At 42.4% G+C, this 22511-nt stretch overlaps 4 protein-coding genes across 5 annotated transcripts in view; 3 read left to right on the forward strand and 1 right to left on the reverse strand.

Annotated features, from left to right (window-relative positions):
* ncapd3 (non-SMC condensin II complex, subunit D3) overlaps positions 1-22511 on the forward strand; it is a 154408-nt gene that overhangs the window by 80267 nt on the left and 51630 nt on the right. The window lies entirely within an intron of this gene.
* sdhaf4 (succinate dehydrogenase complex assembly factor 4) lies at positions 4662-5734 on the forward strand. Its single transcript, XM_058077231.1, has 3 exons — positions 4662-4828; positions 4960-5073; positions 5440-5734. Exons 1-3 carry the CDS (start codon positions 4750-4752, stop codon positions 5547-5549), a joined length of 303 nt encoding a protein of 100 aa, XP_057933214.1. The 5' UTR covers positions 4662-4749; the 3' UTR covers positions 5550-5734.
* cep68 (centrosomal protein 68) lies at positions 6574-13787 on the forward strand. Of its 2 annotated transcripts, XM_058077214.1 has the most exons (9): positions 6574-6760; positions 7325-7696; positions 8037-8386; positions 9453-10393; positions 11087-11210; positions 11289-11461; positions 12548-12661; positions 12726-12822; positions 12899-13787. In XM_058077214.1, the coding sequence occupies exons 2-9, from the start codon at positions 7578-7580 to the stop codon at positions 13021-13023; spliced, it is 2043 nt and encodes a 680-aa protein (XP_057933197.1). In that variant the 5' UTR covers positions 6574-6760; positions 7325-7577; the 3' UTR covers positions 13024-13787. The 2 variants fall into 2 exon arrangements, with proteins under 2 accessions (XP_057933197.1, XP_057933198.1); XM_058077215.1 differs by lacking the exons at positions 6574-6760; positions 7325-7696 and adding an exon at positions 7710-7892.
* LOC131132046 (ras-related protein ORAB-1-like) lies at positions 15593-22257 on the reverse strand. Its single transcript, XM_058077230.1, has 6 exons — positions 21877-22257; positions 17527-17599; positions 17367-17462; positions 17106-17201; positions 16319-16450; positions 15593-15960 (listed from the first exon to the last, which is right to left on the reverse strand). Exons 1-6 carry the CDS (start codon positions 21888-21890, stop codon positions 15760-15762), a joined length of 612 nt encoding a protein of 203 aa, XP_057933213.1. The 5' UTR covers positions 21891-22257; the 3' UTR covers positions 15593-15759.

Below are 22511 nucleotides of genomic sequence, written 5' to 3' on the forward strand. Positions count from 1 at the left end.
GACTCATCACGGTCATGTCTGGAACCAATTAATAGTGTGATAAACGAGGGGCTGCCCGAGAACAAGGACCAGGACTTGATGGGTGGTCCACAAAGAAAAGGAATACATACAGGTAGGAGGAGTGCTGGAAACCACATCATCCCATCCCTGGGGGGGGGGGCACAGGAAGGTCTGGAGTCTTCGCTGTACGTGATGGAGGAGGAGAGAGGAATCTGCCTTTCCTGACTAATCCTTGAGCAAGGCTGATGTGGACAACTAATGCGCCGTAATCCATGCAAGTCCACCCTGACGCCGCCATGGATGGGAAGACATCAGCCTCCACGGTCACAGCTTCATGCCTTCATGTTTTCTCTTCAAACGAGTCCGACGTGACAATATTACATCATCAGCAAAGCACTGATACAATATCATTGCGTTGCCACGGTAACTGCTACGTGACGCTTGTACCAAAAGGCTGACGTTATACTGGCCAGCCACAAAGACGTTATTGCCCACTTACGGTCCATGACATGTCCTTCTGTGGATTTGATCAGAAATGATATTACGTTAATATCATTTATATTACAGTATTACCTTTCTTAATGCTAATACTCGATCTGGCACGTATCACTGAGGGCTTCCTGCCTCTGGCCATCGTGGCACCACTGCTTGTGTTTTGTGTTGACGTTCTGAGTTCCCATGCCTGTGAACGCACCCCGCATGTGGTTAGTGGTGATTAAGGAAGTGTTGTGGGTGTGTGTTTGTTCGCACAAAATTGCAACTTTAAAATTGAAGCTGTCATTCCTGTAAATGTACAACAGCTTTTTTTCTTCAGAAATCGAATTTAGAACTTTTTTCTTGTTTTCTTCTTTGGTTAATTTCCAACTTTATTCTTGTGTATGTATGACTTTATTCTCATATACAGTATTTACAACTTTTTTCTTGTGTATGTATGACTTTATTCTCATATACAGTATTTACAACTTTTTTCTAGCGCATTTACGACTTTATTCTAGTAAATCTATGATTTTTGTAATTTTTTCTCTTAAATTTAAGCCTTTATTCTCAAAATCTCAGATTTGTTTTTTCAATGTGGCCCCAATACTCCACCATACTCTCCTACGGTGGCTATCAATTTAAAACCAATTGGTCAGTTACTGTAGTAGAATCCCGCTAGATAGAGAAGCTTACTTTGCACTGAACAGGAAGTGACTGTGTTATGTTAGTAGGCAGTAGTGATGTGGCTGCTTGTAGTTAACAATACTACAACATGTCAACATAAACAAACCTTTTTAATAGAAATGACTCATATTTTGTTTCAACATAAGTGGGCACTTTTTAGTCATAACGCTGAACGGGTCATATTCTATAACAATACACGCTTTTATCAAGCAATGGAGACACACACACAAAAAAAACATCGCCATTCCATTCTCCCAGCAGGCTCCTCCACTGAGCCTATTAGCAAGCGTCTTCCCTCAGGGTTGGCACCGACATGTTGTATCAGACTCCACCGTGAAAGAGGACACACACATACACACACACACACACTTCAAGAAGGCATGTAAACCCAGAGAAAGACCCAGCAGGCATGGAGATGAAAAGACAAACACTACGAGGACATTGGTATCAGTCCTATACCAAGTTAAGATACATTAAGATAAGTAAAGATAAGATAAGTTCATACGGATCAGTATTGACAATATCCAAACTCATACACAAACTCTTGGAGACCATCAACTGGAGTTTCAAGGACACGACTCCATACCAGACTGGATGAACTGGTAGGTGGGGGGGTCAGCACCAGACTGGATGAACTGGTAGGTGGGGGGGGTCAGCATTCAGCATTCAGCGTTTAGGACAGGGGCCCGGCGAGGACCACATAGTGAAAAATGACAGGATGCTACTTTGCCACTTACTTTTTGGCCTTATGTCGCTCTTCAATATTCCAGATCATCAAACAAAGTGTGTGGCTGTGTTTGAATCCGGGATCTGTGGAACCGGTGCTGTTTGACTCTGCGTTGTGGTCGAAGGGTAACGACGGACACCGGGTTGCTGCAGTTGCTGCACTTTATTCTCGGCTGATGGAGGATAACAAACACGTTGTAGTCACAATGTGGCCGAATAACTTATTACACAAATTACAACAGGAGACAAAAATGAAAAAGTTTTAAACTACAAATATTTGTTAAGCCACACACATGCTAACCTCTCACATAGAGATGGTGAATAAAAGGGCACAAAGTGAAACACAAATAGCATACCTGATGGAGGATAACAAACACGTTGTAGTCACAATGTGGCCGAATAACTTGCCCCTACACAAATTACAACAGGAGACAAAAACGACAAATAAAGTTTGAAACTAAAGACATTTGTTAAGCCACACACATGCTAACATCTCACGTAGAGCTCGTGAATAAAAGGGAAGTGGGAAGGCGTGGCCAAAACACCGGAGGTGTTACACCAGGGGTGCTCATTAAGTTGATCGCGAGCTACCGGTCGATCGCGGAGGTGGTACTGGTCGATCGCTGGTCGATCGCGGTGCGACATTAAAAAAATATCATCCTAGCATCAATGCCGTCACTTGATTGATATACAGGGCAGCCATTCAGATGACAACTGAATGTTGCCCTTCGGGCGACCAATCAAATCAAACAACGTCTCTAAGTGCAGCAGAACTTACGATGTCAGCCTATCATCCATCCCCGTTACTTGATTGACATACAGGACAACCAATCAGATGACAACTGAATTTTGACCTTTAGGTCACCGCTCATGCGTAAACAACGATGCAAAGTGCTAAGCTAGTCGGCGAATTGCGAGATTTTAAAGCCCTCGCTAAAGTTTATGGTCACTAAAATGAGTGAAGGAGCTGGACCAAGTAAAAAGGCAAAAACTGGACCAAGTAAAAAGGCAAAAAACATATCACTTCCATACGGATATGGAATATTATACGGATATTGTGATACGGATATTATCCATGGCTCATAAACATTTGGAAGTGTGCTTGAGGCTGGCTATCAGCAGCTACTGTCCGGACTATGCATCCCTGGCTGGTTCAATTCAGTGCAAGTCATCAAAGTAAACTCAGGTAATTACAAAAAATGTTAATAGTTAATTATGTGTGTTTTGCAATATTGGCTCATTTGGTTATGTAAGGTACATCAACATACATTGTACGTACAAATAATCCTCAATACATTTGAAAATAAATAGATGTTTTGCATGTTTGTAGTGGGTAGATCATTTTGACTCGGTCATTTTAAAAGTAGCTCGCATGCTGAAAAAGTGTGAGCACCCCTGTGTTACACTAATTAGGAGCAGTAGGGGTACACGGTGACGTTCTCATCGTTCCACGTAAACATACAACACAAACACATCAGGTATCACTTAAATTAAACAGATATTTGTGTAATTATAACATGAACATATATACAATATTTACAATAACATTATAACCCACATACAATGAACATACAAAGAGTATACACATACAAAAGTGGCAACCATTTTAAGCAAATTCAAGCTTTCTTGGCTGGGGGGGCAATAAATACACACATTTATTTATTTATTTATTTATTGCCCGCCAGCCAAGAAAGCTTGAATTTGCTTAAAATATTCATTCATTCATTCATTTTCTACCGCTTTTTCCTCACAAGGGTCGCGGGGGTGCTGGAGCCTATCCCAGCTGTCTTCGGACGAGAGGCGGGGTACACCCTGGACTGGTCGCCAGCCAATCACAGGGCACATATAGACAAACAACCATTCACACTCACATTCATACCTATGGACAATTTGGAGTCACCAATTAACCTAGCATGTTTTGACCGAGGGTGAGATTGAACTCGGGTCTCCTAGCTGTGAGGTCGGCGCGCTAACCACTCGACCGCCGTGCCGCCTGCTTAAAATAAATAAATAAACCAATAAACAAATAAATAAATAAACAAATAAATAAATACATAAATAAATATATATTTATATATATATCCATTAGGTTCAAAACACTAATTCCGTTCCACAGCTTGTTTTTGTCTACAAATTGAAGCGGAGAAGAGGTAGCAGAGTTCCTTATGAAGGGTAGTGAAGGATGTGTCACGAGCGGGCTTCACCCCCTCGTGACAGCTCTCTCAGTTTCCTTCTTTCCCTCTGTTCCAGTTTCCATGCCCTTATTTTGGTATCCACATCCTTTTGTTGTTCTTTTCCGTTTTCCTTACCCCTGCTCTTTTCACACACCTGCTTCTAATTTCATTATCCCTATTTAGTTCAGGTGCGTGCTCTTTCGGTTGTGGCTTCATTGCGTATTGTCTTTGCTTTGTAGTGGCTGTTGTTTTCCTGCTGCTGCCATTTCTGCATTAAACTACCTTTTATTTGCACTTATTTGCACTTTTATTTGTCCTGCTCTCTGCATCCTGGGGTCGCATCGCAACACCGCCAAGCGCAACCGTGACAGGATGGGCTGATTTTTCAAAAGATTTTTCCCCAAAATAATCAATCAGACTTTATTTGGAGACCACTTTTCATACACAAACTGTAGCACAATGTGTTTTACATGTTAAAAAATAACCACACATACGGTAGGATGCAGATCCCGGATTCAAACAGCCGTCGTTTAAAAACGAAGCGCTGTAATTTTGATCCCGACGGCGTACCGTAGGTGTTTCCAAGATGGCGACAAAGTACGCATGCGCAGTACGATTTGTAGGCGGGGAGCATATCAGCTCGAAAAAAAGGTTGCGGCGTCATAACTCCTGTTCTTATTAATAACAAATGTCTCGCTTGTCGTTTTGTGTTTTCAGCTCCAAACATTTACTTTCGAAGAGTCCGGTTTTCCACTCAGCCTCAACAGGTCAGTGGCTTTAATGTTTCCCCGGCATGACTAAGATGACCTTCTAAAGTGGACGTGCCAGCCGTGGAGTAAACATCCCACCGTGGAAGGCTGCAAGAACACTTGATTGAAATGTTTGGGTTTTTATTCAGGATGGCTGCGGGCCGCCAGCGGGGAACCGAAGGATGGAGCTCCTCTAAAGAAGGCTAAAACTCCCCTGGGCAGACTTGACAACGACGAGGAAAAGAACAAGGATGTTCTGGAAAGTAAAGATTCTGACTTGACTGCTGATTCCTGAGAGAATTGGTGACATGCCAATCTTGATTTGATGTGTCCTTATTTAATATAATTGTTTTATATCATTTCTTTATTTATAAATTATGTATCTAAAATGATTATACATATTATATACATACTGTTATATATGCATAATTATTTAAAAAACATTTATTTTACATTACTTATGAAACAGTTTTTGTGTGGTGTACATTATAAGTATTTGTATATTGCACGTCCAGTATTTAATGTCTTTATTTCTCGCTTCACTCATCATAAATCATCAAATATTTCATGTAGTATATATGTGTAGAGTACATTATAGTTGTGATATATTGAGTATTTGTCACCGCCAGGATTCCGTGACGATGTGAACCCTGTGACAAAGGAAAAAGGAGGTCCCAGGGGTCCGGAGCCCACCCGTTATGGAGACTGGGAGAGAAAGGGCCGCTGTGTGGACTTCTAGTCTGGACTAGTTTAGTGTTTGTGCATTTTGTAATTTGTATTACACTTGAATTTATGTGGGAACATCAATGAAGTTCATTTTTGCTTCTGGCGAGTAAGGCGCTTGTGCTGAAAACTGGTCTTTATGTCAACTTGTCCACAACGTTGTGACAGAGCGGATATTAAAAAAAGGATACACTATCCTCACCTGTTTGTCTAAAGAGTTCTTATTGTATTTTTAATCATATACAATCTGTTTCCATCATTGAGACGCAACGAAACAGCTGAAAGGTTTCAACATTTTGGAAAAATGTTTCTTTTTGCAATTTATTAATTGTAATTTTTTACAAATGTCATTATTTTTGACGTTGCAGTTTTGTGAGTCTTTTGCCTTGTGATTTATGTATATTTCGCTTCTATTGGCACGTTAGCTTTGTGTTAGGTGAAAGTTAGAAGTGTTATTAGACTTAACAGAATGCTTGAAACGCTTTTAAATCAGCAGTCAAGTGTAGGGCAGATGCTGAAATGTGCAAGTTTACTATAAAGCTGTTTTATTTCTATATAGTTTTATCACTTTCCTCTACAATGTTGTCATTGTCTGTATCTAAACCAGGGGTGCTCATTAAGTCGATCGCGAGCTACTGGTCGATCGCGGAGGTGGTACTGGTCGATCGCTGGTCGATCGCGGCGTGACATTAAAAAAATATCATCCTCGCATCAATGCCGTCACTTGATTGATATACAGGGCAGCCATTCAGATGACAACTGAATGTTGCCCTTCGGGCGACCAATCAAATCAAACGTCTCTAAGTGCAGCAGAACTTACGATGTCAGCCTATCATCCATCCCCGTTACTTGATTGACATACAGGACAACCAGTCAGATGACAACTGAATTTTGACCTTTAGGTCACCTTTCATGCGTAAACAGCGATGCAAAGTGCTAAGCTAGTTGGCGAATTGCGAGATTTTAAGCCCTCGCTAAAGTTTATGGTCACTAAAATGAGTGAAGGAGCTGGACCAAGTAAAAAGGCAAAAACTGGACCAAGTAAAAAGGCAAAAAACATATCACTTCCATACGGATATGGAATATTATACGGATATTGTGATACGGATATTATCCATGACTCATAAACATTTGGAAGTGTGCTTGAGGCTGGCTATCAGCAGCTACTGTCCGGACTATGCATCCCTGGCTGGTTCAATTCAGTGCAAGTCATCAAAGTAAACTCAGGTAATTACAAAAAAATTTAATAGTTAATTATGTGTGTTTTGCAATATTGGCTCATTTGGTTATGTAAGGTACATCAACATACATTGTACGTACAAATAATCCTCAATACATTTGATAATAAATAGATGTTTTGCATTTTTGTAGTGGGTAGATCATTTTGACTCGGTCATTTTAAAAGTAGCTCGTATGCTGAAAAAGTGTGAGCACCCCTGATCTAAACGTTTGCTGCGTTCTTGGCCAGGTCCCGCTTGAAAAACGGATCTCAATGAGGCCAACCTGGATAAATAAAAGGTTAAATTAAAAAAAATAACAAAAGCGTTAACTTTTTCTCTTTAGATTGTGCTATTTTTTCTACCTTTCAATGTCGCAATTTAGTAGTGTTTGTAAAATAATAATTTCATTTGTATAAATGGGCCACTGCCGTTTAAAAAAGGTTGAATAGTTGGGGAAAATGTCGCATGTATAAAAATGTGCACTTCCCCGTGATTCCGCTAGAGGGAAGTACAAAACCACTTGTATACCGAGTACGCTTCACGTGCCGATAAAAAGATGTGTATCTTCCAGCATTCGTGACTGGTGTGGCGCAGACGTCCACGTTTCGCCTCACTTCACCTGAGATGGGCGGCCCTTAAAAGAACAAGTGGCTGATTAAATAGACGCATGGATGGTTATGTACGTATTTGCAGTGGAATTCACTGAGTGCGGCTAGCGAAAAGAACAGGTTGGCGCGATTTCGGGGTTGCGACAGCGACACGTAAACGCAGCACGCTGGGAGGAAGGAGGTTGGATCCATAATGGCGAGAGCCAGTCACCGCAAATGGATGCATCAAAGAAAGACACAACTCCTCAGCCCAGGAGGCTTTTCACTCATTCTCGTTTGGATTCAACTTCCGGCGTGGAGACGTACTTCCGTGTACGTAAAGAAGAAAAGGTCTGGTGAGTAGTGACGTCAAACGGTATTGTTCTTTTGTACCTTTCCTAACACCACAGCGATGAAAAAGTGCAACATTGAACCTAAATGTTGCTTTAATCCCGTGTGGAGATTGTAGTCTTTAGGCTGGAAGGTCGTTCACATGTTTTGGTGACTTTTTATGTTACTCAGCAATGCTGCCGGTCAACTGTCCTCTCAAAGGTAGGACATTGTATGTTGCTATGGTTACACAGCCCCACTTGTGACAGCAGGTTGCTATGGTTATACACACCTTACATGCTAGCACATTTAAACCATCTTTTTTTAAAACATGTAAACATCTTCATCTGTTTTTTTCCATTGCAGGACCCGCCCATTTGGTCCAATGGACACCTTGGAGCGTAGTCTGCCATGGAAGGAGCACCTTGAAGAAAGTAGACCTAGAAAACCCCTGACACAGACGACAGAAGGCGTTTCGGTTGACAAGAGAGCCAAAGAATGGGACAAAGGGCTGGCCCCTAGAAATGTTAGCATGGCGCCCACCTCCACGTATCTGACTGACAGGCGCTATGCGACCAGGAAGCCCCTGTCGTCCGTCCAGCAGCCTTCCGTGTTCAAGACTGACAGGCGTCATGTGACCAGGAAGCCTCTGTCGTCCGTCCAGCAGCCTTCCGTGTTGAAGAGCACACGTCCTGATAAGCATCCACGTGAGGCAAGTATTCATACATCAGTGACAGGCACATTTACAGTAGCTAAAGTAGGGGTGTCCAATGTGCGGCTCGCTGCACATTGTAAAAAGAAACACAAAAATCAAACAAGGAAAAGTCAGTAATTTTACAAAAATAAAGAAAAAAGCTGTAATGTAATGTTGTAATTATGAGGCAAAATAATGTCATTTTAGTGGCTTAAAGCTGAAAATATGATGAAAAAAAAACGATGAATAAAGTTGTCACTTTTTGAAAAGTAGGTTTTGGAAAAGTTAGAACATTCATTCAGAGGGTCGCGGGGGGTGCTGGAGCCTATCCCAGCTGTCTTCGGGCGTAAGGCGGGGTACACCCTAGACTGGTCGCCAGCCAATCACAGGGCACATATAGACAAACAACCATTCACACTCACATTCATACCTATGGACAATTTGGAGTCACCAATTAACCTAGCATGTTTTTGGAATGTGGGAGGAAACCGGAGTACCCGGAGAAAACCCACGCATGCACGGGGAGAACATGCAAACTCTGCACAGAGATGATGTGGGATTGAACCCTGGTCTCCTAGCTGTGAGGTCTGTGCGCTAACCCCTAGACCACCGTGCCGCCCAAGTTAGAACATTAAAGTCCAAATTATGAGAAGAAAGGAAAATTAGCAGCATGGTGTTTTATGGTATTAGCACATATTCACATGTTATTCACGTGTTATTCACGTGTTATTCACGTGTTATCACGTATTCAGAAGTGATTAGCCACTGATGATGAATGAGATCACACACAAAGGAGCGAACCCACAGGCCGTAACAGATGAATTTCACTTTTGAAATATGGCGAGGGCCCATAAACCACCCCTGATCCAGTCTTTGGACCGTCCTGATGTGGATACCCTTCTAGTTAGTTCCACAATCCTCTTTCGGTCGATCCCTGCTGGTGTCATCATGTCTGGCCGCTTTACGGTTCAAATTTTTTGAATTCACTGGTTGAATTTATTGTATTGGTTCATCAATAATTTGATTCAAACTACAGTTTGTTAGATTGGTAATTATAGAAATTGTGGGGTTTCTTTTCCCCCAGGAAGAACATGGAAGTGACAGGAGGACAGAAGAAGATGAACAATCCATCGTGGATTTTCCGACACGGCTAAGAGAGGATCCAGCGATCCTTAGCTTCCGTCCCGGCGATGCCTCACCTCATGCAGCCCCAAAGGCAGGGTGCCTCTCACCGATGCTGATCTCTGACCTCCACGGCTGCATGGAAGGGCCCCACCAACACCCTTCTGCTGGACCCAGAAGATCAATTGAGTGCAGCCACTCCAGCTCCATCCTGGAGTTCCGTGCCGTGAGGCCACAACCGACATCCGCTGTTGTCGACCCTTCTTACGCACCACGCTGCACGTCCCCCTCCAAAAGCGGCCAATCAGAGTTCAGCAGACGTTCTGTCAGCAGACAGTCCATGTCATCTCATGAAGCTAACTATTGGGACTGTGCCATCCCCGAGTCGCCGCATCCAACCTCAAACAGGCAGACTGCAGACTGGGATCCAGACAAGGAGTACCAAGCCCTGCTGGACTACACCTACCCTCTGAGACCCGGACACGTGGACACGTTGGATAACTTTGACCTCCAGGGAGACTCTCTTCAGCATCAAGACCCGGCCTTGCAGGATTCTGGTGTTGAACTGGATCTCCTTTGTAGATCCACCAGCCTGTCTGGGTTGAGCTTGAGCCAGAACAGCCCCAGACGGACTAACGTGTGGGAGGGTGGCCATCAGAAGATCACTTCCTCGGGTCTGTGCTCCAAAACACTGCGGAACTCTGCCGAGTCTCTGGACAGGTTTGGTGCAGGCAAAGATGGAGTCCAGGATGGACATCAGCTTCAACGTTCACGACCCCCCTCCGCCATCGCGTTCATCCGTACAACCGATGTTCTTCCTCAGTCCGGGTGTGTCCATGATGACTTAGACCAGGAGTTCTTGTCTCTGCCGGACCGCTTCGAGGAGCTGCAGTTCCTCCCCAGACAGGTCAGTATTTTGGCCGAACTTTTCCATTTGTGTTGCCAGACGTTTTGAAGGACACCAAACCAAGCGATGCACCTTTTGACCCACCTGGGGAGGCACCTAGCCGCGTGTGTGTTGGGTGCTTTACGCCAGCACCTTTTAGCATGTCATGGACGCACTCAACGACTGTCGTTGGCTGGCAGCGCCCTCACCCAGGCCCCTCTGACTAGAGCTGTCCTATCTAGTATGTGAACTCATAAAGCCTGCTCAGATGAGAGGATGCACCTTTGATACTAAAGCAACACATGCAGATGTGCAAAAAAGGTGCTGAAGGTCCTGTAGTAATAGTCATGCAATCCGATGTAAACAATGAATAATTGGAGTGTAGTAGTAACTATAGGGGTGTTATGTCATGTTTACAGGACTCTAATGTTTCATAATTAGGTTTTCTATTCTCTAAATGGGAAAAAATTCAATTTACGAACATTGAATCCCAAATTAAGGTCGGGTCTGTGGTGCCTACTGACCGCTAGGCACCTACCCGTGGTGCCCACCGACCGCTAGGCACCTACCCGTGGTGCCTGCCAACCGCTGGGCACCTACCCGTGGTGGTCGGAATGGATCAAATTTTAATTTCTCTCAATGAAATGCTAATTGTTTTCTAACCTTTCTAACTTCATTTGTACATGATGTCCCTCTGACGATGCATGTTTGAAGGTCAGAGAGGTCACAGCCATCCTCAACACAACAAGAACGCCTGAGAAGAACCCGGCTCCAGAGGTTGAGGAAAGCAGCCAAGATGATGAAAAGGAGAAGATGAGCGCAGATGCGACCCAATCAGGTACTAAACTGTTTTTTATGAATGATGCTACGAGCGCTATTACGCTAACGTATGCTAAGAGTCAATCTGGCGTGGCAGTGACGAGAAGTTCCCGGTCATGGATGGAGTCGGTTGGAGGAGGACTGACTTGCGACAACAACCAGGAAATGGAGACCTTGGTGGAGCAACTGTGTGGCTTGGACCTGAGAGACACGGAGAGAACCGCGTTGGCGGACCAGGACCAGGATTCTTCTCTGATACAACATATCCACGTAAGCACCGACCCCTGGGTGGCTTGGCTCAGGTTTGCGGGTTTGATTCCCAGCCTTTAAGCCTAGTTCCTTCTTTATAAATGGAACATTTTGGTAGTTACAGTGTAGAAAAGCAGTTTACGACCTTCTAAATATGGTTTTTAATATTATTAGAGCCTGAGATTCAGAGTTTAATTTGGTCCAAAATGTTGCCTCCTTTTTGTACAATATTGCTTTTCATAGGCGTCTCTGGCAATGCCTGTAACAACGTTGCCAGTTTTTATTGTAAATGTACAACCTTTTTCTCATGAATTTAAGACGTTACTCTCATACGTAAATGTATGTAATATTACTAAGTGTAGGAAGTTATCATATTAGGTTTTTTATAAGTTTTTAAGTTTACCACAATAAAGAAGTAAATGCATTACTTTTTTCAAGTAAATGTACGGCTTTTCTTGTGCATTTCAGACTTTTTTCTCCTAAATCTTCAACGTTATTGTCATAAATTTGTGACTTCTTGTTTTGTAAATTTGCATTTTTATTCTCATAAATTCACGACTCAATTTACGTTTTATAAGTATTTTTCATTCATTCATTCATTTTCTACCACTTTTCCTCACAAGGTTGGCGGGGGGGTGCTGGAGCCTATCCCAGCTGTCTTTGGGCGAGAGGCAGGGTACACCCTAGAGTGGTGGCCAGCCAATCCCAGGGCACATATAGACAAACAACCATTCACACTCACATTCATACCTATGGACAATTTGGAGTTAGCCAATTAACCTAGCATGTTTTTGGAATGTGGGAGGAAACCGGAGTACCCGGAGAAAACCCACGCATGCACGGGGAGAACATGCACACTCCACACAGAGATGGCTGAGGGTGGAATTGAACTCTGGTTTCCTAGCTGTGAGGTCTGACATAATATTCCACGTCTTTTCTGGTAAATTTACAACTTCATTCTTGAAATCTGTGATATTTTTTCAATGTGGTCCAAATCGTAAACATATTTGTTTTGTTGTTTTTGAGCTACCTTTTGTTATTGCATCATGGCCACCTATGCAAATTCCCTGTAGCCCTCTGGACAACACTGAACCCTTTGTGTTTCAGATGTTCAGCTCACTCCTGCAGCAGCACATCCGCTGGCTCTACATGCTTTCTGACCAGACGGGCATGTCGGCCGCTCCCACCGACGGCGTTCCGAAGTGGCTTGCTGAGTACCAGGTAACGTGTATCATAGATTCTAACAAACCAAAAGATTGGACAGCACAGACGCTTCTGTTGACAGGAGTTTCATGAAGAGATGGGCAGCCATCAGCCCCTGATGTCTCGTGTTCTGCACTCGGGGGAGCAGCTCCTCAGCTACATGGACGCCACCTCTCCGGGTAAGCCTCCTCCTCCTCTGTCCCCTCTGATGACAATCGTCGTTGTCGTCGTCTCACTCTTGTTCTTACCCTCTAGTGTTAGCAAACGCCTTGATGCTAATTGAGAGGCAGTCAGCAGCCCTGAAGAACCACACTCGGAGCTTTTTATCTTCCGTCCAATCTACCGTGGACAATCTGACTCAACGCACGCATCCAGTCTAGCAGGACACCATGGGGGGCCAAGATGGAGCACCCACTCAGCCCATGTCTTCACTCACATTTTTGTTGGGATGGGCAATATCACAAATGTCCATTTGTTACCAGGTAAATATGGTATTGGGCTGCACGGCGGTCAAGTGGTTAGCGCGCAGACCTCACAGCTAGGAGACCCGAGTTCAATCCCACCCTCGGACATCTCTGTGTGGAGTTTGCATGTTCTCCCCGTGCATGCGTGGGTTTTCTCCGAGTACTCCGGTTTCCTCCCACATTCCAAAAACATGCTAGGTTAATTGGCCACTCCAAATTGTCCGTAGGTATGAATGTGAGTGTGAATGGTTGTTTGTCTATATGTGCCCTGGGATTGGCTGGCCACCAGTCCAGGGTGTACCCCGCCTCTCGCCCAAAGACAGCTGGGATAGGCTCCAGCCTGTTCTACACCAAGACACTGAGCTAAACATGCAGGGCGAGTTTACGCTAATCATCGCCTAACCAGGTGTGGAGCGCACCGTCATGCCACACTAGCATAAATACCAGGTGTTGTTGACAAATGTGTCCGGTTGGTCTTGCCTGAACCAGACTACATCAAGTTGCAAAGAACACGCTTCCACCACAGCTCCTTTCAAAATCAAGTCAGTTGCCTTTATTATGAAAAGAGAACATCTTATTTCTTTGCAATTGTGCACTGAGATTGCAACAACAGACCCCATGTAACCATCAAACTTCCCCATTGTTGAATAAATATTTTGCTTTTTTATTTCTTTACCACATCTCAGCAAGAATCACAGAAGTATATTTTCATGTGTATACAGTCTGGTAGTACAGTATTTGTATTTCAGTTGAAGTGGTACATGTTTCGTCGATGTGTCAACACTACACAACTGCTGGAAGATTTTACATTTAGTGCGTATACGTAAAAAAAAAATGTGTACATATCACACACTCGCGAGAATGAAGTCTATGTGTCTTTCCCAGGATTTGGGCCTCCACCAAGAACCGGGTCTCACCCAGGTCCAAACATACTAGGCAGTAGTGATGGGAAACCAATCCTTTTACGGACTCGAGTTTTCTTATCGGTTAATCACCGACGGGTACTCGATTCACTTCATTTAGCTTGCAGTAGGAGTATGTGAACGAGTTACCGAAGACGAGTAGCCGTGAGTCAAGAGTTTTGAAAGACTCGTTCATGCCTGGCACATCTCTTAAGGACGATACAGTCATCCCTCGTTTATATCGGTTCATTGGTTATGTCCAGGAAGACATGAAATAACACCCATATAGTCGCCATTACACTACTGTTATTGTTTTCGACACATTGCTCAACTATGCTGCAGGGTCTCAAGAAGGCTGCTAGCTAGCGGGTTAGACTGGAATTTACGACTTCTAAACATAGGATACCAAACACGTAAGACTTCCACATGGAATGGGATAACTTACTCATTACCGCCACCTGGTGGGCAGAATACTGCATAAGACTTATATTTAATGGGCTTTGACTTATAGACCATAGTTAATAATGCGACCATAGCCACAGTCATCATTTATTAATACGTTGTGATAATAAAACAATGATATTGCAAGGGATGACTGTACTCTGGTAGAAAATCCAACTTTGGAAAAGAGACACACACACACCACTTTCTTCCACTTTTTTCAAGATATGCATGTACAGTGGAAGTGGTTGATGTCGACACCCGTCAGTGTGGACATAGCCATCGAATCCTGGTCCCGTGTGAGCCCACTTACGTCAACATCTAATTTGGGAGCCAAGGTGGCCATTTCTATAAAAAATGGTCCGTTTAGAGAAACATGTTGCGCAGCATTATTGGTATTAAACCTCATTATCGCTAGGCAACGTGAAACCAGAACAGCAACACAACTGTCGACTTACATAGCATTACAACATGCACACAGTCACTTCCTGTTCAGTGCAAAGTAAGCTTGAAAATAAAAATGGCAGTGTTAACCCGGCATCTCCCACAGCAACTAACAAAACACACACACTAACTTTTGTTTGGGATCAGACTGCAAAAAAGATTTGCACATATACTGGAGGAAAACTGTCATTGTTAGACATAAAATCCACTATAAGAAAACAAGAATCTAAATAAAAAAATACGCACAAATGGAGGAAAAGACAAATGAAAATCCTTTATCATCAAGCATTGTCTTTTACTTAGGGTTACTTGGACTTTGTCCACAGACAACGTGCAACCAATGGCTAGCTTGAGCCTGCCAGTCCCAGAAGTGTCGACATCAACGGCTTCCACTGTACACACACACACGTATAGTATGTACATACATACAGTACTGCACTTGAGATGTGACACTGCTATGCTGAGGTTGTAGAATCAAATGGAAATAAGCAGGGGACAGACCGGAGAATTAAAAAAAAAAAAAAAAAGCCTTGGTGAAACAGATTCCGTTCCCAAAAGCCAAAAAGGAATGCAGTGAAACACATCACGAGTCTCATGAGAAGGCAATTAAAAGTCAAGACGGAGATGAAGGTGATTGACAGGACCATGTCAGGTGAAATGATGGCTGTTTTTGTACTGTTATCAATAGCAGGACAGGATGACGAGAAGGATGCTTTTATTTTGGTAGTGTGCTACATTGTTGTACAAATACACCGTGATCTTGTTGTGATTCATGTCATCCCTACCCTGTCTGATTGTGGTTGAGTTTTCAGGAAGATGGCAGGTACAGGCCTGTCCAGCAGGGGGCAGGACAGCACTTTTGCCCTCAGCAGCAGCCACCCGGCGAAGGCTTGACGGTCGTGCCGGGGGTCAGCTTCACGTTGGGCTTCTCCCCTCCGCTGGCGGCGGCCCCGGGGCCCATCCTTTTCTTAATTTCTGCAGCCATGGTCATGAAGGCCTGCTCCACATTGGTGGCGTTCTTGGCGCTGGTTTCCAAGAACGGAATACCCAGAGAGTCTGCAAACTCCTGAATACGACAGATTCAGCATGAATCATCAACATCAGCATGAACGCCACGTGTAAGTGTACGGAAGTCGGTTTCCGCCACCGAAAGAAAAAATATGGCCATGGTAAATCAGAATTGTCAGGATCAAATTTTAAATGACCAGATAAAAAGTCATAATTAGGACAAAAGGTCAGAGTTTAGAGATTAAAAGTCAAACTTGTGAGATAAAAAAGTAAAAATCACTTCGTACCACGATAAGTGTATATTTAGAAATGCAATGATACTGATAGTAATAATAATCAAGTGGTATCATCTGTCCATCATCTCCTGCTTATGTTGATGACAGAGATATAATAATGTCAAGTTGCAGGGTCCTTACTTTAGCCGTTGTGTAATCCACCACCTTCTTTGTCGTCAGGTCGCACTTGTTGCCCACCAACAGCTTGTTCACATTTTCACTGGCGTAACGGTCGATCTCCTGCAGCCACTGTTTGACGTTGTTGAAGGACTCCTACCACGGCAAACACAGGGCTATCAAGTCGGCTCCAGATAAGACACAGGACAGTCAGCCCTCCTTTCTGGCGGGTCATTGGTTCCAGACCACTGTAAGGGGGTTTCAGCAGAGTAGCCTTCACGACAATCTAAAACTCAACTCTGAACCTCTGACGTCATTGTCCGTTCACCTGCCACTAAGGTCCGCTAAGGAACACGTGTACGTCCAAAATGTCTGCTATATTGGGTACTGCGAGTGTAACATCATTTTAAGACGCTATGACAATACATTGATGAGAAAGTAGACTGTTCAGAAAAGAAACAAGGAACGGCTAGGGAAATACTTAAGCCCTGCATATCTGATTGATAAAAACGGAATTAACCTGCAGTGTGAACACAGCCTTGGACCAGAGTCTGAGCATACTTAAATGCATCACATTGTACTTGACGCCTGAATTAGACAAAGAGCTTTGTATTGAGTCACTTTCCGTGGATAGTAAATCTATACAAGCAGTACACCGAGCAGTTTCATTTTTATAGTACGGATATAAAATGGTAGCTGAAATAGAGTATGCGTTTAACAGTATGCAAAGCAGTAGCAGCCTAACGATTAAGGGGCTACATTCAATTGTTAAATCACGTACAAGTAGGAAAGGGTGTGGTGAGACACTAACCTGGTCTGTGACATCATACACTACAATGATACCATGAGCGCCTCTGTAGTAGCTGGATGTGATGGTGCGAAACCTTTCTTGACCTGCGGTATCCCACTGTCAAAGGTAGGAGAAGATACAATGAGACGTACAATAATAACACTGTGTGAGGACAACCGGAGATGTTACACTTGAATTTTCCTACTATACAGTTAAAAAACAAAACAAAATTGTAATTATGATCTTAGCATAAATAACACTTGAAAAGTGTGTACTACGTACAATCTGAAGTTTAATGGTCTTTCCGTCGAGTTCTATGGTTCGTATTTTGAAGTCCACACCAATTGTGCTGATGTAGCTTTCTGTGTATGTATCATCCTGTAGAGAAAGATTTTTTTTAAAAAAGAGGGAACCATGCTGTGCTGACATCAATTAAACTTACTGCAAAGCGGAGAAGAAGGCAAGATTTTCCAACACCGGAGTCACCAATCAGGAGAAGTTTGAATAAATAGTCACTGTAGGGACAGAACACAAGGAACAGCTTTTACAGAATCACTTAAAGTGGGTGTCATTTCTTTTTTTACCTCAACAAATAATATTCTAGCTTGGACACAAGCATACACACATACACATACATTTACTTTTACTTGAAAAAGGGAAAACAGGTATTTGAAAGACTTTACATTATACTGTTCACTTCAATAGAAAAAAGCCAAACATGGCACCGATATTTCAACATTTGTCACTCATCATGAAAAACATTCTACATGTAAGAAAAGGAGTAGAATGAAGCAGTGCTTTTTCAATCCTCCTCCCATAATTAATTCACAGAAAATAGTGTTGAAAAAATACAGTATAAAATGGATTAGAAAAAAAAATACAGCTTGTGCACAAAAAGAATAATTGTTAAAAATAAAATGGTAACATAAGTAATACGTGAAAATAAAACTTTGAATAATTATTATTAAAGATGAATTATGAAACACTTCATAATGAGAAGTCAAGATAAATAGAATGTACTCCATTTGGAGAAGTTGTCGTCATGATTACCATTAAAAATGCATGACTGGCAAGCTGCAGAAAAGCAAAGCGTGAGTAAGATGACTGTGGTGGAATTGTAGGCTTGTCCTGTGGCATGTGACCTTCTCATGACTGAGACACTGTCGGAGTTGGAGGGGCACCTTCTACACTCCACCAAGTCAAGTGACATTCATACGTCCTATGAGATAAAGGTCTATTACATTTGTATTCTTTTCTTTCCCCATTGGAAACCTTGCTGGGTACGTGTTAAACACACAAAGTGGACAAATCACCAGTCATTGCTGAGACACGGAAAGCAGAAATTCCCCTAGATTTTTTTGTGACTTATTTATTAACTTATTTAAACAACGAGCAGAACATGTACTGAGAACATTGCAAAAGTGTTCATTTAATTTTGCCCTGAGCAGAGTTCTGGTAGGATTTGGGTGCTGAGGAAAGTAGTTCTAGCTAGTTGCTGGGGAGAGTCAAGTTAGAGTAATAATAATAAAAATGCCTACTAGAAAAAAGAATCAGACCTCACAAATTGCTGGCTGTTATTTTCTCTGCCGTCTTAGCACTTGGCGCTCCCGCCTGTCCATTGTTGTGTGTGTTTCACAGTGTTTAGATGAGCACATCACCATCACTGCAATAGTGGTTTTAAAAAAATGCTATGTACTGTAATTATCCGGGCTGTGACAACAAGGAAGTGATCCACTGACTTCCTGTCACGGACATTGCTATTACACAACTTTGGCTGCTTGCCATTGGCTCTAACAGGTAACAACTAGCTGTTTAGTGCCACCCATTAGCACCTTGCTGTTGTCACGTAACTATGGCACTAGCACCCAACTCCATCTGACCAAGTTTGGCATCCGTGTATTCCGCTTCATAAAGATGTCCAAAAAAATCAGAATTCAGACATGGCGCCACTGTCCGAGCTGTACAACAAGATCTGTTCTATGGGATGCTAGCAGCATTTCATTTCCAAAGGACATATGAAGCCTTGATGTTTGCCCCATGTCACTGCTGAGCCTTCATGATCGCTGGATTGACTTTTTAAATGTAAAAATTGAAGTTGTTTTGTTATGACGTTCTAAGGTGAAATGGAGTACGAAAGACAGGATTAAAAAGCTGTCTTTTATTTGTATTTGGTTCTTTATTGGACTCTCAGCGGTTTGAGTACACAATCATGCTGTGTAATAAAGTACATATGGAAGAGCTGTTTTCATATTCCTAGATAAGAGACTTCTGGAGACTAAAACAGAGAGCCTCTCAAAAGGGTCCGCTGTCTCCTGGGACTAACCTGCTGAAGAGTGGCAAAGGTGTAGATAGATGCTGTGTGTTCAAGTTAAAGAACATGAGAGTGTGGATTTATTAAACATCAATGGAACAAATATATGAACAGGTCAAATCTGTATGCTTTTGAACTGCGACTGACATGAAAGCGCTAATGGCTCCTCTTAACGAGCAGCATGTGCTGCTGCTGCCCCCCCATCTCAAAGCACCCATAAAAAAAGACAAAAAGCAGCAACAAAAGCGGTTCATTGTTATTCTAAAGATACGCATTTGTCGTGCTTTTTCATGTTCTTCCTCTATCCAGACAATGATAAGCACGTTGGAACTTAACTAAACCATGACCTCAATCACCATGTCCTTGCAGTAGATGATAAACCATTGAAATACACAAAGTAGTATCACTTTTCATAAATGACTCAATGATCCCACTGACAGGAGTAGCAACAGTTACACAACTGCAACACCTCAGAGACATTATACTCAATATATATACAAGGGAGTTGTCATTCAACCTGCTATTTGCATGTCAAATAAGCATTTGGGGATTCACCATTCCAGTTTTCAAGTCACGGTTACTGTGGGACAATGTTTGACAAAACAATACAATCATACTACATTGTTGCAGGGCTTTGGCTCCATCAGTATCCTGCAGACACTGTGGCTTGCTAACATCACCATGATGAAGTGGAGTATCCATAAGAATATCAACATGTTCAAGTTACCACCTTAATGACGCGTGCAGTTCAGTGCAGTTTTAAGCAGTAAAAACGGCCACAAGTTGGCAGAGGGGCATTTTTTTTGTAAATGAGCAGGTTCAAGGTCTGGTGGTGCCATCAAATTGATGAAAAGTGGCCCTATCGATCTATCTCTCATTTCCACGTAAATGAGCTCCACAACGTGTGGCATGCAGACATGTGCACACACACACAGTTCAGTTCCAAATGTGAAAATTCTAAATAGTAGGCTTGGGCGATATTTTTTTATATATTAGTATAGCGTCTTCCAATGATAACAAAATGACTTCTACCGGTATAAATGATAACTGTAAACAAGCCAAGTTGACTTTGATACATAAGATGAATGAAATGCTGTCATGGTGAGGAGAAGGATTTACAGGTTTATTTTACAGGTTGAAACGGCGATAAACATCGGCAACGGTTGGCGACACCTCTGAGAGTGAATGGAAGCTAATGGGGTTAGCTTGGTTTAGCATGCTAGTGTGGTTACATGTGTGACTCAGGCAAGATGAATATATCTTCAGCGCTTTAATGGTAGTGGCGTTTGATTGCGGACAGTTTCTGGGTGAAGACGGGAAGCACGTTTATTCTTGTACCCAACTAATCATACATACATTCTCAACACATAGGACATACTACTGGCTTTCAAAATAAAAGCGCCGTTTGCTGTCCTAAGAGTGATAAAGAGTTGTAAAAAATATCTCCCATATGCAGTTGGAATAACATGGATAACTACATCTTCCTTCATGACAAGCACATACATAACAATTTGTTGGAGATTTAGTAGCAATGTGTGCAGTGGCTGACATTCCATTAGAAAGGTTAGCCACTTTTTTTAAACATTTTAACTTTAACATTTGACACAAGTCTATTTCATGATATGGCTTAAGCTTTGTAGGTTTTTATACAAGACTCAACTCCATTTAAATTATATATCGTTTTATATGGGCATATCGTGATATATGCAAAGGTCCATATCGCCCGACCCTAGTAAATATTAATATTTATATCTGCAAATAAATTATTTTCCTGTAAAACATTTTTTACGTTTATGTTGTGGCATTGTTGTATAGATAATTTGGCTAAAGGACGAGAGCCACATTTTTCTTTTTGGTATGATATACCATGTTTATATTTTATTTTGTTTTATTGATTGTATTTATTTTGTATGCCTTATTTACTTTCTTTTTTCCATTTAACCATCTAGTAATTACTACGCTTTCGCTCAGGATTATGATTATAATTGGAACAAACACAGGAAGTGAACAAATTATCAGTAATTGCTGAGATGTGAATTAAGATGTGCCTCTTATGAATCCTTTTCGGACATGTTGAATTGTGTAAACACAACCACAAACACAACCATGTTTCTTAATGTAAAACAGGGTTGATATAAACAAACTTTACCCATCAATGACCATCTTTACATGTCAAAGCTGTCAAAATGTCCCTGTTCCTCCCCGATACAAGTTTGGTTAGCCACCAGCCTCCCACATCCAATTCATATGTTTTATGATTTGTTTTAAAATAATTCATTCCGTGTTACACGTTTGTCACAATACAAAAAAGCCTGTGTTCATAAGACGTCCATGGACGGATCAGGTGGACACAAGCTGTCAGCTGACGTTAGCTAGGCGAGCCTAGCCTAGCCTAGCTTAACTTGACAGTCAATGCGAACTTACCTGCTAGCATACGCAAACCTAAAGACTTGACGCAGCCTTCTTGCAAATTATACTTACTATTCGGGATTCATTGTGGACTCGTTGAGAAGTGTGTTCCGGTCTCGTAAAGGGCTCCTTTAGTTGGGCAGATATGGTTCGCTGTGTGGAAATGGGAGCAGTGGCTAGCATACACACGGGGCCGGCTGCTTGTCGCTCAGAAAAAAATCAAAATGGCTGACCAGGAAGAGGAGCCAACTCAGCAAGTTAAACAGCGGGAACAACACACAGCTCGCGGCTTGGTTGTTCTTTTATGGGCGACTCAAAAAGATGACATTAAACAATCGGTTTAAGATGACATTAAACAATCGGTTTAGGCGTCAACTACAGAGCCGTGCCTCTCCACCTCCGGCTGAGTCGTTAGTGCAACGGGAGCCTGTCTGACTGAAACCAATGACGTAATTAGTGAAACGTGGCAGAGAGGATGGATTCTGCGCATGCGCAATTACAAATATTTGTATTTAAAGAGTTTTATCTTCGGTCCAAGGCAATTTCCTGGACTGGCTTGTCGATAACTCTCTTGTTTGGTCACACTTTATGAACACTGTAATTTAGGGGTGTCCAAAGTGGAAAGTTTTTTCACATTATACATATTATACATTGTGTTAAGTATTTACATTGTCCTGATTTTGGCACAGTTAAAGCGATAAATGAAT

The sequence above is a fragment of the Doryrhamphus excisus genome, chromosome 7, assembly GCF_030265055.1.
Source record: "Doryrhamphus excisus isolate RoL2022-K1 chromosome 7, RoL_Dexc_1.0, whole genome shotgun sequence".
NCBI classification, from domain to species: Eukaryota; Metazoa; Chordata; class Actinopteri; order Syngnathiformes; family Syngnathidae; genus Doryrhamphus; species Doryrhamphus excisus.

Coding starts and splice junctions, on each gene's coding strand:
- sdhaf4 (XM_058077231.1), top strand. CDS start 4,750: ATGTCTCGCTTGTCGTTTTGTGTTTTCAGCTCCAAACATTTACTTTCG. Junction 4,829..4,959: donor TTTCCACTCAGCCTCAACAG/GTCAGTGGCTTT, acceptor GTTTTTATTCAG/GATGGCTGCGGGCCGCCAGC. Junction 5,074..5,439: donor GAACAAGGATGTTCTGGAAA/GTAAAGATTCTG, acceptor TGTCACCGCCAG/GATTCCGTGACGATGTGAAC.
- LOC131132046 (XM_058077230.1), bottom strand. Junction 16,451..17,105: donor TGTATGATGTCACAGACCAG/GTTAGTGTCTCA, acceptor TTGCCGTGGTAG/GAGTCCTTCAACAACGTCAA. Junction 15,961..16,318: donor TGGATTACACAACGGCTAAA/GTAAGGACCCTG, acceptor TGTCGTATTCAG/GAGTTTGCAGACTCTCTGGG.
- cep68 (XM_058077214.1), top strand. CDS start 7,578: ATGGATGCATCAAAGAAAGACACAACTCCTCAGCCCAGGAGGCTTTTC. Junction 11,211..11,288: donor CGCAGATGCGACCCAATCAG/GTACTAAACTGT, acceptor CTGGCGTGGCAG/TGACGAGAAGTTCCCGGTCA. Junction 12,823..12,898: donor CATGGACGCCACCTCTCCGG/GTAAGCCTCCTC, acceptor CTTACCCTCTAG/TGTTAGCAAACGCCTTGATG.